Raw genomic sequence first — 19,077 nt, forward strand, 5'->3', positions numbered from 1 at the left:
ACACACACACACACACACACACACACACACACACACACACACACACACACACACACACACACACACACACACACCCCCAAACCTTCCCTAGGGCCTGCTATCACCTCATTCTATAAAGCCTTATCTCTGTCTTCCCCTTCACTGACTAGACTCTAGAAAAACTAATCTGCCTTTACTGCCTCCTCTTAATTAAACAAACACATTAAGTGCATCCCTTGCACTGAGAAAAGAAAAACAAAAACCAATCCCTGTCATCAGAGGATAATAAGCTAGGTGTTGCAGTGGATAGAGCACAGGGCCTGGAGTCAGGAAGACCAGAGTTCAAATCCAGCCTACCTATGACTCGGGCAAATTACTTAACTGATGACTGCCTCTGTTTCCTCAACTATAAAATGAGGATGATAATAGCATCTGTCTCCCGGGGTTGTTTTGAAGATCAAATGAGATATTTGTAAAGTGCTTAGCACAGTGCCTGGCCCATAGTACGCACTTAAAAACTTTTTCCTTTCCCCCTCTTCAAATCACATCTCTACACCCTATCCCTTGTCCTTTCACTGACTGTGCTAAGCCTCAATTGTAGATTACTCCCATGGTCCCCCACCTTTGCTCCTATTCATGTGCTGCAGAATGGAGCTGTAGAAAATCATTAAATTATTCTGAGTCCATACAAATTCATGTTCCATAACCTCACCTGGGGTCCTCAGTGTGGCAAGGCAATCCTTTCTCACTTCCCCAACCAGTTTAATATCCTACACATCATAGCAGTTATAACAAACCTTTTCATTCTTCCTCAAGCCCTCAAGTACCCCCTAGAGCCACCCCCTCAGCTAGTGAATTCTTATACTTCACCAAAAAAAAGAAATGAGGTCATTCTTATGAGCTCCCTCTTCTCCCATCCTCCTCATCTGGAATCAGATGCCTTCTTCAACCATGTGAAGAGGCGCCCCTTTTCCTTGCCAAGGCAGGCCCCTGCATATGCATGCTTGATCTTATCCCATCTTCAGAAGATTGCCGCCCCATTGTCCCCACTCTGAATACTCTTCCACCTCTTCCTACCCCCTGGCTGCCCACAAACACATGCAAGCCTCCCATTTTCCTAAAATATTCTCACTTGATCTGACCATCCCCACTATCATCCTACATCTTTCTTCCCCCTCGAAATGTCTCACTTCCTCTGCTCACTCAATTTCTCACTTACTCAATTCTAAACTCTCTTTGCTGTAGCTCTTGACCTTATAATTCAACAAAAAACACTCTTTCCATAGTCACTAATGATCTCCTTATTGCCAAACCTAACTGCCTTTCTCAAACCTCATTCTTCTTGATCTCTCTGTAGCCTCTGGCACGATCAAGTGATCTTCTACTGAATATTTTCCTCTCTAGGTTTTCCTGACCCTGTTCTAGCCTGGTTCTCCTCTTATAGGTCTGACCATTCCTTCTTAGTCTCCTTTGCTGGATATTCACCCAAATAGTTCCTGCTAACCATGGATGCCACCCCCCCCCCATCCCAAGGCTCTCTCCTGGGCATTTAAAGCCCTTCTCTTCTCCTTCTCTCTCACATAATCTCATCTGCTCCCAAGGTTCAATTATCATCTTTATGCAGGTACCCAAGATTAATGTATCCAGCCCAAGTCTCTCTGAGTGCCAGTCTCTCCAAACTTGAACTCGATGTCTCATAGACATCTCAAACTCCATATGTCCAAAGAAGAACTCATTCTCTTTTCCCCAAATCCCTCCCCTCTTCTAAATTTGCCTATCACTATCAAAGGGACCACTATCCTCCTAGTCATTCATTCTCAAAACCTCTACCATCCTCCGCTCCTTACTCACATTCACTCGAATCCAATCTATTGCCAAGTCTTCTCATTTCTACCTTCCCAACATCTTTCCATATGGCCCCTTCTCTCCACTCTCACAGCTGCCACCCTGATGCAGGCCTTCATCACCCCAAGCCTGTGCTATTTTAAATTGGTCTTCCTGCCTCAAGTCTTTCCCCACTCCAACCCATCCTCCAGTCAGCTCAGTGATTTTCTTAAAACCCAGGTCTGACCATGTCACCCTACTTAATAAACTCTAATGGTTCCCTATTTCTTCCCCAATAAAATATCCTGTTTGGCATTTAAAGCCCTTTATAACCTGTCCTTTTTTTACTTTCCAGTCTTCTTATACTTCATTCATCTCTACAATCTAGCAACACTAGCCTTTTTTCTTTTAAATTAATTTACTTTGAATTATCAAAAATCACTTCCATAAGCTTCTGAGCTTCAGATTTTTCTCCCTCTCCCTTCCCACCTCCCTCCCCAAGATGGTGGGCAATCTGATATAGAACACTAGCCTTCTTACTGCATGGCAGTCCCTCCATCTCCCAAATCTGTCTTTCCACTAGCTGTCTCCATGTCACAACTGCTCTCCCTCCTCATCTCCACCTCCTGGCTTCCTTCAAGATATAGCTCAAGTCCTACATTCTGCAGGAAGCCTTTCTTGGTTACCCCACCTCCCCCAATGCCAGTTAGATTACCTACCATATTTACACTGTATAACAACTTGGATATAGTTATCTGCACATTGCCTCCTCCTTGACACCAGGGTCTGTGTTTTGGTCTTTCTTTGTGTCTCCTCAACCTAGCACAGTAGCTGACATATAGTGAGCACTTAATAAATGCTTGCTAGCTGGCTGTTTGTGATGTCCAAAATGGAACTTAGCACCTTTCACCTAAACCCATCTTCTCTTCCAGACTCTCCATCTTCCCAATTTTACCCTGGTCCAAAACCTCATGGTTATCTGTGCCTCTTCTTCCTTTGATTCCCCAGGTCCAATTGATTTGTCAAATCCTGGGGATTTTACTGCCATGGTATTTCTTGCATCCATTCCCTTCCCTTTACTCGCATGGATACCACCTAGTTGATGTCCTTATTACCTCTGGTTTGGAGGTAATATCCTAACATCCTCCTAACAAGCCTCCCTGTCCCCACTCTATCTTCTGTACAGCTAAGGCAGCTACATCACAGGGGATAGAATGTTGGACTTGGGAGCCAGGCAGGACTAAGTTTGCATCCTGCCTCAGATACTTACTGGCTATGTAAATTACTTTCCAGAATAGCTGAAGCACCAGCCCTGGAGTCAGGAGGTCCTGAGTTGAAATCCAGCCTCAGACATATAACACTTACTAGCTGTGTGACTCTGGGCAAGTCACTTAACCCCAATTGCCTCATGCAAAAAACAAAACAACAACAACAACAACAAAAACAGAATAGCTGAAGCAGGGGTGGGGAACATGCAGCCTGGAGGCCACATGTGGCCTTCTAGGTCCTCAAGTGCAGCCTTTCGATTGAATCCAAACTTCACAGAACAAATCCCCTTAATAAAAGGATTTGTTCAGTAAAACTTGGACTCAGTCAAAAGGCTGCATCCAAGGACCTAGAAGGCGACATGTTTCCTATCCCTGAACTAATTTACAGTTACACCAATCCTGCATCAATATAATTGTTTTCTTGAGCCCCTCCAACCAATATATCATATCATATCATATTTATTTAAATCAGCTTTGACAAGAGGATGAGTTTGAGGTGGAATCTTAAGAGTTACATTAATTTGTATTTCTCTAATTATTTGTGGAGGCAGCCAGGTGGTGCAGCAGACAGGGCTAGGCCTCATCTGGGATTCATCCTCCTGAGTTCAAATCTGAACTCAGAACTTACCAGGTGTATGACCCTAGGCAAGTCACTTGACCCTGTTTGCCTCACCTTCCTCATCTGCAAAAATGAGCTGGAGAAGGAAATGGCAAATCACTCCAGTGTCTTTGCCAAGAAAACCTCAAACCCAAATGGGGTCACAAAGAGTCTGAAACAACTGAACAATGACAGTGATTTGGAACATTTTTTTTCACATGGTTATATATAGTTGGGGTTTCTTTCCTCGAAAACTGCTTATTCACATTCTTTGATTATTTGTCAGTTGGGCAATGGCTCCAATTCATTGTAAGCTTCTGGAGATCAGGCTCTGTGTTTTATGTCCTGCATTTCAATCCAATTTAACAATACTTGATTAAGCATGTAATATGTCAACTGTGCTTGGTTGCTGGGGAAACAGCGACAAAAATGAACTTCCTACTGCGAAGACACATGGCTTTAGAGCCCCAAGAGACCTTAAGTTGTCTGTTCCAATTCCAAAATACTCATGATGGAAAATGCTATCCACATCCAGAGAAAGAACTATGGAGTCTGAATGCAGATCGAAGCACACTATTTGCACTTATTTTTGTTTTTTTGTGGCTTTTCCCTTTTGTTCTGTTTCTTCTTTTGCAACATGACTAATGTGGAAGTATGCTTACATGATTGCACGTATATCAAATATATCAGATGGCTTGCCATCTTGGGGAGGGAGGAGTGGAGAGAGGGAGAAAAAATTTTAAACGCAAAATCTTATATAAAAATATAAACGCTGAAAACCATACATGTAATTGGAAACAATAACACACTGTTTGAACACACAAAAAAGTCACCTATTCCCAGCCCCTCACTTTAGAGCAAATGAGGAAACAGACCCAGTGTGCCACGACTGGTCCAAGATAACAAAAGTTGTAAACAGTAGTTTGAATTTTTCTCTTCTGATTGCAAATTCAACTTGCATACAAGTAAGCAAACGCAAAGATCTGTGATGTAATACAAAGTAATTTCAAGGAGAGATAGCCAATAACTTTATAGCCCGGAAAGGGGGCTTGCATATAGAAAGCACTTAATGAAGGAATCCCACTTCTGCCCCCTACTTGAGTAGGTGTTCTCTCAGGCGCTTCGTCTGACGCTACACGAAACTGCAGGGAAGGACTGTGACGTAAGGGCATGGAGCGTGACGTAGCAGCACGGAAGGGAAGGGAATGAATGGAAGAGGCGCCCTCTGTGGGCGGGGCTTTTCCGGTACTGGGTCCGCGTCCACTTCTTTCTCACTGGGGTCAAGCGCAGATTGAAGGGAGCGCCTCACAGGACAAAGCCACCCCGTTACAACCCCGAGGGGCCCCCCAATTCTAAAGGCGGGGCAGGCCTGCAGCAGGAGTACGCTCAAAGGGCCCTACCTTAAGGTCATCTCCTTCACGCCCAAGATGGCGGCCGGTGGCAGCCGAGGGGGGGAAGTGGGGGAGTAGGTCACGTGGCCACCTCGAGCACTGACGTGGAGCTCTCTCCCACGCCCTCCCCGTGGCCTGCCTAACGTGTCCCTCTCGGCGCCCCGTCAGCGTTCCCTTCCCTCCCAGCCTCCGGCCCGAATGGCGGCGCCCAGCGGCCGTGGCAGCAGCGGTGCCCCCAGCCCACACCCCTGGGCCTCACTCCTCCTGCTCCTGGCAACAGCGTCGGCGGCAGCGGCGGCGGGCGGCAGTGACGGTGACCGCGCCGTAGACTTTGACGTGCGGCCCGGCGGGGTGGTGCACTCCTTCTCGCAGAGCCACGCGCAGGCGGTACGGAGGGCCGGGACTGGGCCGGGGCCGGGCTGGGGCCGGGGCGGCTGCAGGAGGCGGACCCTTCGCCCTCCCCAGTTCCCCCCCAGCGAGCGGCGCCCGTTTGGAGGCGAGGCGGGGACGCTGGACGGGGGAGCGCGAGGGCCGGGCCTGCGGGGGAGGGGCGCCCCGGAGGCCCCCCACTGTGCGCGGGGACGGGGTCGGCCTGGGAGCGCCCCGACCCCTCCTCTGACAGCCTGCCCAGCAGGAGCCTAACAAATACCGGCCCCCCGATGACCCAGGGTCCCCGTGATCGGGGTTGGGTGAGCAACCCCAGGTTCTGGAGGGACTCGTTCTGTGTGGCCGAAGGGCCCCCCGCTTCTGACATCCTCTGTCCCAGGGCCCCTTCCACCTCTCACATCTGCCCCGAGGTCCCTTCCACCCGTCATTCAGCCAGTAAGCATTTATTTAGAGCTGGAGATACCAAAAGAAGCAAGGGAGAGCCCCTGCCGTCAAGGCGCTTACAATCTAATGGAGGAGCAAACATGCAAACAACTATGTGCAAATACGCCAAGGACAAGGCAGATAGGCAATAATCAACTTGGGAAAGGCACTAGAATTAAAAGAGTTGGGGAGGGCTTCTTGTAGAACACGAGGTTATGTCTGGCACTTGAAGGAAGTCAGGGAAGCCAGGAGGGAGAGCTCGCCTGGTAAGGGGGGGGGGGTCTTTGTTGTTGATTCGTTTTCAGTCATGTCCAACAACCCAGTTTGGGGTTATTACTGGAGCATTTTGCCTTATCCTTCTTGAGCTCTTTTTACAGATGAGGAGACTGAGGCAGATGTGGTTAAATGACTTGCGCAGGGTCATACAGCTGAGGCCAAATTTGAGCTCAGGTCTTCTGACTCTAGGTCCATTGCTCTCTCCACTGAGCCACCTAGCCCGTAAAAAGACATGGTGGGGAGATGAAGTGATTGGAAGGAGTATCTTCATAAAGAAATAGCAAGGATGAGCACACACTAGATTAAGTGGGAGATTAGCTTAACAGGTACCACACATTAAACTCTGCTAGGCATGGACGGAGACCCTGAGAGAATTGAATTTTGGCCCCTATCCACATGGCATGGTCTAGTGGAGAAGATAAAACATGCAAATATAGTGTAGTCAAGTATGATAAGTGCTTAAGATAATAGTCTGGTAGAAAGAATGTTGGACTTGGAGTTCCAGTAAAAACTGAATAATCACTAAGTGTCTGTATCACTCACTATACATGCAGTATTGTGTCTGAGCTGGGAGAGATGAAAAATCAGGCTAGTCCAGGCCCTGCCCTGGCTAGATGGGTCATTTTACCTCTGTGAGGCTTAGTTTCCTGTGTTTTCAAAGAATTATTTCTATCTCCATGTCATCTCTTGCCTGATTAGTGGTTAGTTCTCTTTTTCTGTCATAATGCCATCACTTTAGCTCAGGCCTCAACTCCTCTTGCCTGGACTATTTCAGTGTCCTCTTCTTGGTTTCTCTTCCTTCCTCAAATCTCTTCTCCATCCTCCACACAGCTGTCAAAGGGATCTTTCTAAAGCAAAGGTCTGACCGTGTGTCTGTCTGTCTGTCTCTCTCTATATATATATTTGTAAAATCTGTTTCTTTCTCTATAATATCTGTCTCTTTCAAATCTGTCTCTGTTTCTCTCTCTCTCTCTCATACACACACACACTCTCTCTTTCTTTCTCTCTTTCTCTTTCTCTCTCTCACTGGGTACATTCCAGTGGACCCCCATTTCTTCCAGGTTTACATGCAACCTTCTCCATTTGACGTGCAGAATTTTTCACACCCTGGCCACTTCCTACCCTTGCAGACTTCTTACCTGTTGCTCATCCTCTCCATGTACTCTATGGAGTCTCACATCTGTGAGTCTTTGTGCTCAACAAGCTGTCCACCAGATCCAGAATGCACCTCATTCCTCACCTCTGCCTCTTGAGATCCATGATTTTTTTCAAGACTGCTCAAGCACCACCTCGAACCTGAAACCTTTCCTGACCCACCCCCAGCTGTCTGTGCCCTCTCAAAAGTGACTCATGTTCCTTTTGTCTATATTTTGCATACACTTCTACACATACAGGTGGTCTCTCCTGTTAGTATGCAAGCTCCTTGAGGACAGAGACTATTTAAATTTTGTCTTTGTGGCCCCAGCACTCAGCCCAGAGCCTGGCACACAGTAGATGCTTAACAGGTATTTGTTGCTTGATTCATTCTGCTATAAAAAGTAAATAATGGGGGCAGCTAGATGGCGCAGTGGATAGAGCATGGGCCCTGAATTCAGGAGGACCTGAGTTCGAATCCACCCTCAGACCAAACACTTGACGCTTACTAGCTGTGTGACCCTGGGCAAGTCACTTAACCCCAATTGCCTCACTAAAAAAAAAAAAAGTAAATAATGACCAATACGATGCCTACCTCCCCCCACATGATTGTAAAGATTAAGTGAAATAAAAAATGGCTGTGAACTGTGAATTCCATGAGGATGAGGACTGCTGGACCCCTTGCCTAGCCCAGAGCCCCGCTTGTAGCAGGTGTTAAATAACTTGTTTTAATAAGAGGACCAAGTGCTCTAGGATGAAGGAAAGAGAGCTCAGTTCCCAAGCCTGGGGTCCAGGGGCTCTGGAGTTCATCCCAGAGCTCCACTCTCCAGTGCTGGGGAGGCACTGGGATCTTTTCAGAAGTGGCTAGTGGAGCCATCTACCCAGAACCCCTCAGCCTAGGGCCACAAGAGTGGTACAGCATCTGAGAAGAAGGAGAAAATATATTCTGTTACAGCCTCTTAGACTCCCAAGCATACGGAACCCCACTGTGGCATTCTCAAAAAGTACGCTGCAGGCACTACCGAGGTTCAGGGGAATGACCACTTCCCAAAGGAGGTTGCATTATTAGAGGGTCTGGACTGTTAGAGTAGTCTTCATCTGTTGAGTTGAAATCTGCACATCCATTTGTGTGCCCCAGTGTAGCCTGGGGGTCCTGGCGCCATGGACAGTAAGGAGGAGAGAGATCCCAGGGGCTCTTCTATTCCTGAAGCAGGAATCCTCTGCAGCATGCAGCTGAATTCAGAAAGCATTTATTAAGCATATACCATGGGCACTGCTCAGTGCTCAGTGCTGGCACTAAGAATGCAGAAGCAAATAGTTCCTGCCCTCAAGGAGCTGTTATTCTGTTGAGAGTATACTTTATGTACAGATATATCAATACAAAGTTCTTTGTGGGAGGGGGAGAGATCAGGAGAGGCATCCCTTAGGAAAAGGGTCTTGTGAGCTAATCCTGAAAGGAAGGCAGGGGCTCCAAGAGATTGAGGTGAGAAGGAGTAGCAGGGTCCAAGCAGGAGAGAGAGCTGCTCCAAAGAAAGAGGTGGGGTATTGTGGACAGGCCCCTGTGAGTGGGCAAGTTTAACCAGTTCACAGAGTGTATGAGAGGATATAAAGGGAAATTTCTGGGAGGGTAAGCAGGAGCCAAATTGTGAAGGACTTTGAAGGCCACACAAAGGAGTTTGTGTTTTACCTAGAATCAATAGGGAGCCACTGTGGTTTCTAGACAGCTGGATGGCCTAGGGGATGTAGTACTGGATTTGGAGTTAAGAAGTCCTGGCTCTGAATCCAGGCTCAGACACTTAGTAACTGTGTGATCCTGGGTAAATCACTTAATCTCCCTCTGCCTCAGTTTCTTCTTCTGTTAGAATAATAATAATAGCACTGTCTTACAGGTTCTGCCTTCTCAGTATCTCTCTTTATCGTGGCATCCAGAACTGTTCCTGATCCTCTGGGAGTGACCTGACTAGGGCAGATTACAGGGGCCGTCACCTCTCTCAGATCTATGGGTACTGAATCCCTGGACTAAGGTTCAGGAGAACATAAAAGAGGAGGATACACAGTCCCAGTTGAACGAGGTGGTAGATTGTATGTTCGGGGCCGTAGATGGAGTAGTGCAGGGAAAGGGCGGCATGAGCACGTTGTCGATCGAGCCATTTTGGAGTAGCCAAGAGGGAGGACTAAAAATGACAAAGAAGGAGATTTCAGCTAAGCATAAAAAAGTTTCCTAATAACTAGAGTTGTCCAAAAATAGAATGAATACTCTGCCTCTGGAGGTAGTGAGTTTCCTGTCACTGGAGGCACCCATATTGGATGACCTTGTCAGAAAGGTTGCAGAGGGTATTTATTCTTCAGCCTGAAACAGGATTTTTCTAAGGTCCTTTTCCACTTTGGGCTCCTGTGTCTTGTTCTTCTGCCTAGCTTCTCAGCATAGATAAATACGTTAATCGATTGCTGTTTGCCTGTAGCAGTACCTAACAAAGGCATTTGACTTCCTCATGTTCAGAGCCTGAGACTAAAAAGAAGGGGAGATGTATTTAACAACTCTTTGCGATTTCCGTTGCCTGCTGTTCCCAAGACTTCTTTTTTCTCCTTTGTTCTCCAGGGAGGACACACCTGCACATTCACATATGCTGCTCAAGGTGGGACTAATGAGGTGAGTTATTCAAATCCTAGCACAGCTTGGTCAAAGGACAGTTCCATTCCCCCACAGACTCGAGCTGCACTGTCAGCCTTTCCTTCAGAGGCTGAGTGAGTACGTTGTCCTGACAGGCGGACAGAATAGCCTGACGTGCAGAACCAACTAACTCTGGGCCAGGAGACCTGGCGCCTTGTCCTGGTTCATTGTGCAACCCCAGGCAGGGCTTTGAACCCTGAGAGGCCTTACTGTCAGTGCAGTGAAGAAGGTGTCACATGCCTTGTGCCTCTCAAACTTTAGTGGAAAAGACCTCGGGTTTGGACCTAGAAGACCGAGGTGTGAATCCTCCCTCTTCTGGGGACTGTGCAGGTCTCCTCAGGTGGTTTGTCCATAAAGTAGCCTAGCAATAAGTACACCGCCTGTCTCACAGGTGGGGGGCACTGGGAAGATTTCAGTGGAATGATGTGTGTAAAGTGCTATGTAAATGTTACCTACTATTAATGATCATTTTTATTATTTATTCTTATTTCCTTCCCTTGCACTCTCTGGGATGAAAGAATCATTGTATAGTGGGTTCTGAGTTTTCATGGCACCCATGGTGATGTTGTGATTTAAAAGATACTGTCTATTGAATTTCATAATTTCAATGGTGGTAATTGTTTAGAATTTCTTAGCATTTCTTCAGCACTTTACCTTTGAGAAGGACTCCGTGATAACTAAGAGGTATTGAGAAGTAGATTAATTACCTGTCCCCCTTCTTCCTCTGCTTTTCCTTACCATTGCACTCTCTCGAATCCCCTGGGCCATTAACAGACCTCCTTCATTTCTTCTTTTCGCATTCTCGCTATCATCTCGGACTGTCTTCAGATAACACTGCACCCTCTCCTTTGCTTACTTGCTCCTTCTCTTCTGTCATTCCTCGAGACTCTGGGCTTGGAGCAGGAGGGGGCATTCTGCAGCCGCTCCTCTTTGACATTCACTCTGCTATATCAGGGCTTCTTCACATCATTCTGAGACTTTGACCTGCCAAAGGGTCCGTGACTCAACAAAGATTAAGAACCTTTGATCGATATTGTCCAGTCCAGATTCTTGTTGCTGTGATCTGTCTGCTGGCCGTGGAGTCACTCTTCTCCTTTTCTCAAATAGTTCAGTCTGTGTGAATGGGGACATCTGTTAGAAAGGAAGTGCTATTGCTCTAGTGCAGATGAGAAGTGATGAGGGCATGTCCGTGGTGGGAGGGAGAGGGTGAGACAGGAGGTGACCACTAAGTGAGGGGAGGAGATGTGAAAGACAGCTGGCCAGGTCTGGCAACTGATTGCTAGCTTGATTGAATTACTGTTAAAGATACCGAAATCTCCATTCATTGGGAGGTTACATTTACACCTATGTGCACCACCTGAGCAGTATTGAAAGTCAGCAGGAACAGGTACCTGACATTTTCAGTGCAGAGAGGTGAGGCTGCCCTCGGGCCAGACCTGGGTGTGCAGAGGGCAGCCGGTGACATGGCCCTGTAAGCAAGGAGAATTCCCTTCTCCTGTCCTCACTCTTGTGGGGAGAGGGCGTCTTCATGCTGCCCCTCTCACATGGGAGCCTTGCCGGCGTGGGTTTCTCTCACATGCTTCGTCAGCGAGTCAGTTTCCTTTTTAGGTAATTTTCTAAAAGCAGGGAGAGCTTTCCTGGATTTGTTTGATGCTGTGCCTGGGTTAGAACATTTTACTGGTGCTCAGGGGCCTCAAAGCAATTTTAAGTAGAAAAAAGTCGTGAGATGTTTTCCGTTTACAAGCATCATGAGACTTAAGCCGTCTTCCTTTCACAGCAATGGCAAATGAGCCTGGACCTCAGTGATGACAGCCGACTCCTCACCTGCGTCATTTGGAGGCAAGTTCAGTCATTTCACTGTTATTTTATCTGTCCTCTGGCTCCTTTAGAACTCATATTGGATACAGCTCTGGGCTTGGAGTCAGCATGACCTGGGTTCAAATCCTGCCTCTGACATTGGCAGGGCTATGTGGCCCTAGGCAAATCACTTCACCTCTGTGCCTCAGTTTCCTTATCTGTAAAATGGGGGTAATAGTGTTTGTAAAGTGCTTCGCAAACTTTAAAATGCTAGGTAAAAGAAGTAGGAGCTGCAGCGGCAGTGGTGGTGGTTGAGCCATAGAAAGCTAGAGAAGGAGCAGCCTTGGAACACAAAATACAGGGTGTCATCAGAGCTGGGAAGGGACCTTAGAACATTGAGTGAGGGAACAAAAAAGCATTTATTGCTCTCTTTCTTTGTGCCAAGCACTGTACTGAGTGCTGGGTATGCAAGTAGAAAAAGGAGACACTCCCTGTTTTCAGGGTGCTTACCTTGTAATTAGGGGAGAAGAAACAACATGGGGCAGATGGAAGAAAGCCCTGCAGGTGCAGCCTCAGCAAGGCCCAAGTACCCTGGGGTTATGGTCAGCAGTTCAGGTGACAGTAAAGTGGTCTGGAGGACCTAGAGGCAGGGCAGTTGTTAAGGCCTGGAGGACCTTAGGATACCTGGGCAGAGCAGGTGGTGAGGCCTGGTGGTTCTCCATCTGCCAGGTGGTTCTCATCTCATCCATGTGAACAATCTGGGTGGGGTTTGGGACAGCTGGACTGGGGAGGAGTCAAGGAAAGACCTCAGATAATCATTTGTTCCACCTCCCTCCTTTTCCAGTTAAGGAGACCCAGAAAGGACTTAGATCCTTTTCTCACTTAATATTGCTAAGGAACGTCCTTTGCCTCCAAGAATGCATGATCTGGTTTTCTTGGTTTTTCTTGAACGCTTCAGTGGTCCTATCATTGGGCAGAGACCAGTAGCCAGCTGTAATTAAGTGCTAAGTTGTGTGGAATGGATGATCGATTCTATAAGTGTTCAGAGAATGCAGCAGTGTGGACAGAAAGGCTTTCGAGAAGAGATAGGACTGGAACTGGGTCCTGAAAGTGGGGATAGATTTAGGTGAACAGAAGAAGGGGGAAGCCCGGATAAAGAACATAAACATGTAATTATGTTTCATGTTTTCAGTTAGCTTTTCATGTACAGTAGGGGTCTTCTCTTTACCCAGTTCCACTGTGAGCTCCTGGAGGCCTAGAAATGAGGCTTGTATTTCTAATTCTCACCGAGTGCTTGTACTTAGTAGGTGCTCAATAACTCTGTAATGCTTGGGCCTTACTGTTTGTTTAATTGACCTAGATTCCCTACATTAGCCATTGCAGAAGCCCTGAAGCTGTCTCAGTGGGTTCTGGATGGCCCAGGTTTTAGGAGTACTGCTCCTGTTACAAGAAAATGAATTCATCATTGTAGTGTGGGGAGCTAAGGCCATGGGCTGGTACCTTCAGAGTAGCATTGGCTTATATTTCTGACTTTACTGTTGCCTTACCATGGGTCTGGGGGGGGAAACATGTTTGTCCTTTGTTTCCTAGTTTGGTTACCCTCAAAATGCAGGTGATCAGTAACCTCTCAAAGGGCCTTTTCAGTTTTATATAAGTACCTTAGAGATCATCAGAATGTAGCTTTAGATGCATTCAGGATTCTGTGTGAAAGAATGGGAACTTTTCACCTAACCTGATAAACCTTAAAGCTGAATTGACTATCACTCATTCTTTTCATTGTTGGTTATTTCCTGGCTGCTAGGGCTCGCTCTGCAGGGCAGTTCCCAACTCCTTCATTCGGAGCCTTTCCACACTTCACTAAGCTAAGCTGGTCTTCAGGCAGATGTTTCTGAGGTCATCCCAGGCCTGGAGTCTGGTAGGAATCTCATTTCTAGAGCACTTTAGTTCGGGTTTACAAAGCACTTTACCTGAACTACTTCACTTGATCCTCACACAACAATCCTATGCAGTAGAGAGGGTGGGTGTTATCCCTATTTTATAGGTGAGGATACCAAGCCATAGAGGCAAAGTAACTGACCTGGGATCATCCGGCTAGGAAGCAATGGCATTGGGCTTCAGGATGGTTTAGCTGCCCTCCCTTGGTAGAGAGCTAGAGACCTGAGGCCTCATCCCCAGCAGCATGAATGCTTGCCCAGAGTCAATGACCTGTTCAGACAGCTTCCATCTCTCCCTGGTTTTAAGAAGCCAGGCTCAGATGCTAGAAGAACAGACTTCCGACCCCTGGGCCAGCTGCAGAGCATTTGGACCATGATTTTCTACCAGCACTCTCTTCTCTGAATGACTCTAATAACTTTTTTTTTTTTTTTTGCAGGCCCCAGGGAAAGTCTTACCTGTTCTTTACTCAGTTTAAGGCAGAAGTGCAGGGAGCAGAGGTCGAATACGGCATGGCTTATGTAAGTCTTAGTATATGACTCTAACTTAAGAGTGGGCATTTGGAGATAATGCTGTGAGTTTGGGGATTGCTGCCCAAGCTTCTGCTGCATGAAACCAGGCGCTTATACTGATGGGAGGCAAGGCAGAGGAGCCCGTCGGAATTAATGACAAGTCTGACTTGAGAAAGTGTTTAAAATTCAATTTTGTTACTCAGAAAGCCAGAGAGTACCACACACTTAGATGGTTTTAAATGAGTTGCCAAGTAAAGGCCCTGCGTGACTGCTTTAATGAATAGATAATGGGTCATTTGTAATTAGCTCTGGGGTTTCGGGTGGATGCTGCAAGAGAGAAGGGAAGTCTGTTCCCTGAAGTAAGTGAAATGTTTCCCTTTTTTCATAGGCTTTCCTTTAGTCAGTATATGCCAGAATTATCTTAATTCTGAATTGGTGGGGTGTCATTAAATGAAATTTACTTCTGTGTATAAAGCTACATTAGAGAGTTATGGACTTAGAGTTTTAGTTAGAAGGGTTTGACTTTATTTTTAAAAAAGGAATCTCTTCTATATTGTTTTTTGGGGTATCCCAGGGCTCCTCATGTTAGGAAATGAGCTTAGTCCTGGCTACCAGCCTGTGGCTTCCATGAAAGCATTTTGCCTGTCTTCGGCTAATGTGAAAGTTGGGTGGTGCTGATAAATGTTACGGGGCAGAGCCTGCCCTTCCCATATCCTTTTCACAAATCACTGACTGAAAGAAAAACTTAGAAATTACAGTATTGATAGTGGGCAGAGAGAGCACTAGGTGTGGATGAATGAAGGAGGCCCGGTTCAGGCCCTGTTTAGGCTCAGCTCTCACACTCACTGGCTGGATGTGTCTTGTTTGGTCATTAGGAATATAGGCGTGAATAGACTGCATCCCCTCCACGGAGGCTTTGTGAGGAAGGCCTGAAAGCATCATAGAAAACCATGTGTCTTATTTAAAATGCCAGTAGACATTTCTGAGAACATCAAGGCACAGTGCTCTGGGTAATCTCACAGCAGCATCATGAGGGAGGCAGTGAAAACATTATTTTACAGATGAGGAAACTGCACCTCAGAGAGGGAAAATGGCCTGTCCACAGTCACCTGGCCAGTGAGAGGCAGAGGCAGAGCAGGTTCCCCTGGGCCCTTGCTAGCTCTTGTTAAGCTATTTGATAGTCTCTGAAGTAGATTTACATACATAGCAGCACATTCCCTTCTCTGGCAGAAGAACTGCTTTTTTTTGTTCGAAGCAAATGGAAGAGTTAGACCCCTGTACAGAGTCCTCTGGTAAACCTTAGAATTGGTTCTTTTCAGTCTAAAGCTTCAACTGGAAAAGATGCAGATGTTCCCCTGAAACCTGAAGAATTTGAAGTGACCAGCACAGCAGGTAAATATTTACTTTAGAAGACCAGTGAAGGTGAATTGTGAGAGTTGGGCCAGAAGGGAAAGAGGGAAGGCATGAAAGAGAGACGAATAATGAATTCAGTATTTATGGGAAAGTCTCTGTTAAAATCGCCTCGTGGGTTTCCTTACTACCACCCATAAGACCTTAATCAAGTCATTTTAGGTGGGCGTGGTAGCATATGCTTGTAATCTCTGCTGCAGGGGAGAGGGAGGCTGGTGGAGCAATGGAGCTTGGAAGTTCTGAGCTCTGGGGGCTAAGGGAAATGAGGCTGCTTAAGAAGAGGCAAAATAGGGAGACCCGGTCTCTAAGAACAAAAAAAGGCGGGGATTTCCTTTCTATGGGTTTCAGTTTCCTAACCTGTAAAATGTGGGGATTGAACTAAGTAATCTCTAAGTTTCCTTATAGCTGTAAATCCTATGACCCAGTGACTCAGTGATTTTGTAGCTCAGATGCAGTGATGTGATGGATTGGGGTGTGGCTACCCAGAGTAAGAGAGTGGGAGATCCAGACATAAGGGATTGAAAGGCAGATGTGGTAGAGGAGAGGACTGGATTTGGAGGTAGGAGAGCTGTGTTCAGGTCCTAGACTTGGAGCTCAGAGACTAGCTCTGTCACATCCTGTCTTTGTTTTCCTTATTAGGAAAATGAAAACAATTACTCTTCTATTACCCTACCAACGAGACTGTTGTACAGAATCATCCTGTCACCTGAAAGCACCCCATGGGGCTTCTGCCATTATGAAGTCTGATGTCCAGTCCAGGAATGGCCCCTGTTTTCATTAGGTCTTAGACCCTGGGATCACTCACTTGCCAGAATGACAGAAGGAAAAGGTTAGAGGCAGATTGATATCACAGAAAGCACATGTTTGGTGCTCAAACAGAATTTGTTATCTTGGGTGCGAGGTGTCTCAAATGTCTGGCATTTCAGTACGGAGTTAGAGTTTCAAGGGAAACAACCTCAATCCCTAGTCTTTTAGGCCTTAAATTTACAGACATTCTACACATAGTTACTTTTCAAATAAACAACCCCACCTCAGCTTCTGTTAAGACAATAGAACATCTTATATTGGGAGTGGGTCCCGGAGTTTGGCTCCATCTTAAGAAGGTGTATGTGTGTGGGGCTGGGACTTGGCTTCCTTTTCAATCATTCTAGAGCAAACAATAGCCAAAGGTGGCACAGGTTTATAATTAAAGGTCTTGAGTCAGAAACACTCCACTCATTCAGGGCCCAGATGCCAGGAAGCCCAGTATAAGCGAATAAAGCCTTTGATTGGGAAATGGTTGTCACAAAGTCCACACCTCTAGGAGAGGCAAAGCTGAAGTTGACAGTTGACAGCAGAGAGAGGAGAGAGGAGAACTTTGGGCCTACTTCTAGCATTTAGCACAGAGCCTGGCACCTACCAGGCACTTGATAAATGTTGGTTGATTGAAATGCATAGTGCTCTAGGTCTATTTAGCAGAAGGGCCCACCTGAGTAGCCCTGAGGGCATCACTCACTATGTGACAGAGCACCTTATTGCTGCAAGAGCCCATCGGGTCCAGCAGCCTCATTTTACAGAAGGAGAAACTAATCTCAGAGGGGCTGAATGACTTGTCTCAGTTCATACAAGCAGTGAGTGAGGTCGAAGCCCCGACTCCAAAGCTGGTGCCCTTCCCATTACACTTCACCACAAGTGCCTGGTAACTGGTGTTCGTCATGAAAACCCTGAGTCAGCAGCAAGAGGGAAGAAGAGAGAAATTATACATTTTAGATGAGATTTCCACATAAAAAGGTCAAACTTGAAAAAACATTGGCAATGAAAAGAAGTGGGCTTCAGGTGTCTAAAAATTCTCTTATGAGGGCTTCTTCAGATAATTAGAGTGTGTTCTGCTTTTTTAACTGAACTTTTGATTTCATTGGCATAGGAAACTTCCAGTGAGGAAGGTATGTTGATAAAGGTGTAGAAATTGTGGTGTTACTATGTAATAATTTACCTTAATTAGTAGAGCACTTTTACTTAGAGAGTAAGAGTCTTTAATCCCAAAGGAATATTAGACTAGCAACCAGTCCAACTCCATCTTTCACATAAGGAAACTGAGGCCTCCAGAGATGAGGACTTGTTCAAGGAAACATAGTGGGTTGATTGATGGATAAGCCACCATTTGTGTTCTCAGAAGTACTTGAGTGTGAATGTGGGGTGGGTTTTTTTTTTCAGTGCCATTGCATTTTTCTCCTCTGATTGTATATTTTTGTCTATGTGTGTATCTTTTCAGTGACCCACAGACAAGGGGCATTCCGAGCTGAACTGTCCAAAATCGTGTTAGTGGCCAGAACAGGCCATGTTGAACTGTGATCTGAAGCCTCGTCCAAAGTTTGTCTTGTCTTGTCTCTACTGAAGTGACCGGAGGGGACCATATCATGTGCTGGTTTCTTAGGGGGTGTTTTCTTGGTTTGCCACACAGATGTCTACGTTGCTGTATTTGGGGTGTTAAGGCCAGGACTCTGCAGGTGTCAGAGGGAGTAAAGCTCAGAAGCCTCTCTTTCAGGCCAGTAGGAGTGGCCCAGATCTCTGGCTTGCCCTCAGACAGCCTGTCACTGCTTTTCCTTCCATACCTCATGGTACTTCTGTTCCAAACAAGACTACTTTGATGCTTCCTAAGAAGGTGGGGCTAAAGAAAATGGTCCCAAAGGGGCCTCAGAATCACCTCAATATTGCAGGAGCAGACTTGCTTTCCTGCCCAGATGTGTGCCTCTGTCCAGGGCCCTTTTTTCCCCAGACGAAGGGAAGCCAACCACCTGCTGCTCCACGTCCAGATCTGAAATCATCGGTATGAGGAAGGGGCAGGGCAGTTTGACTCTGACGCAAAAATCCAGCCAACTTGTTGCATCTCTCAGTACACTTTCAGGACTATTTTCCTATGTCTACCCCATTTATTTCCTTGTAGATTGACTGTGAAGGGAATTCAACATTCTTTCATGTCCAAATAAATGAGGGGGGGGCCAGGGCAAGGTTAAAAACTACTTCTGTTTTTGAAGAGCTTTTCTTGCTCAAAGATGTCAGTATCTTCAAGCTGCTAGTTGGGCCTTGGGGGAGAGCCCTCTGTGCCAGGAGGGGTGTGCCCCCTGCATTTAACATTGCTTGGGTAGAAGCCTGTCCAGTCTGAGCAGTTACCCAAAGGGCAGAGGAAATGGTCTAACTCAGGACCTAACACTCCTTTGTAGTGTGTTAGCTAACATAGGATTAGAGGTAGAAGAGAGCTTCTATTCCAAATCCCTCTTTAAACTGAGGCCAGAAGGTTAAGTCACTTACCCAACTTTGCACACAGAGTGAGTGGCAGAGATGGCCTTTGAACCCAGGTGGAGCCTCTGATTCTAAAACTGGCCCTCTTTGCACTGCCCGGGATTGTTTCTGTACTAAGCATTTTACAAAGCTACAGCTCCAGGCTGGGTCTTGGGACTCCAGATCCAGTGCTTTTGCCCTACTCTCTAGATACAGA

General features: G+C 46.5%; 1 protein-coding gene and 1 long non-coding RNA gene across 2 annotated transcripts in view; one reads left to right on the forward strand and one right to left on the reverse strand.

Annotated features, from left to right (window-relative positions):
- LOC114035059 overlaps nt 1–5,113 on the reverse strand; it is a 6,852-nt gene extending 1,739 nt beyond the window's left edge. The window contains exon 1 of the long non-coding RNA XR_003568183.1: nt 5,070–5,113. This is a non-coding gene — a long non-coding RNA (uncharacterized LOC114035059). The remainder of the gene's footprint in view (nt 1–5,069) is intronic.
- On the forward strand, nt 5,082–18,601 carry MYDGF (myeloid derived growth factor). The gene is given in 8 exon segments (XM_027850999.1): nt 5,082–5,114; nt 5,117–5,169; nt 5,171–5,447; nt 9,880–9,930; nt 11,729–11,790; nt 14,120–14,201; nt 15,512–15,584; nt 17,854–18,601. Coding segments are annotated over 8 exon segments (696 nt in total). The 5' UTR covers nt 5,082–5,096; the 3' UTR covers nt 17,934–18,601.
- The last annotated feature ends 476 nt before the right edge of the window (nt 18,602–19,077 follow it).

This window comes from Vombatus ursinus, unplaced genomic scaffold (genome assembly GCF_900497805.2).
Source record: "Vombatus ursinus unplaced genomic scaffold, bare-nosed wombat genome assembly UNPS02009173.1, whole genome shotgun sequence".
In the NCBI taxonomy this organism is placed as follows: domain Eukaryota; kingdom Metazoa; phylum Chordata; class Mammalia; order Diprotodontia; family Vombatidae; genus Vombatus; species Vombatus ursinus.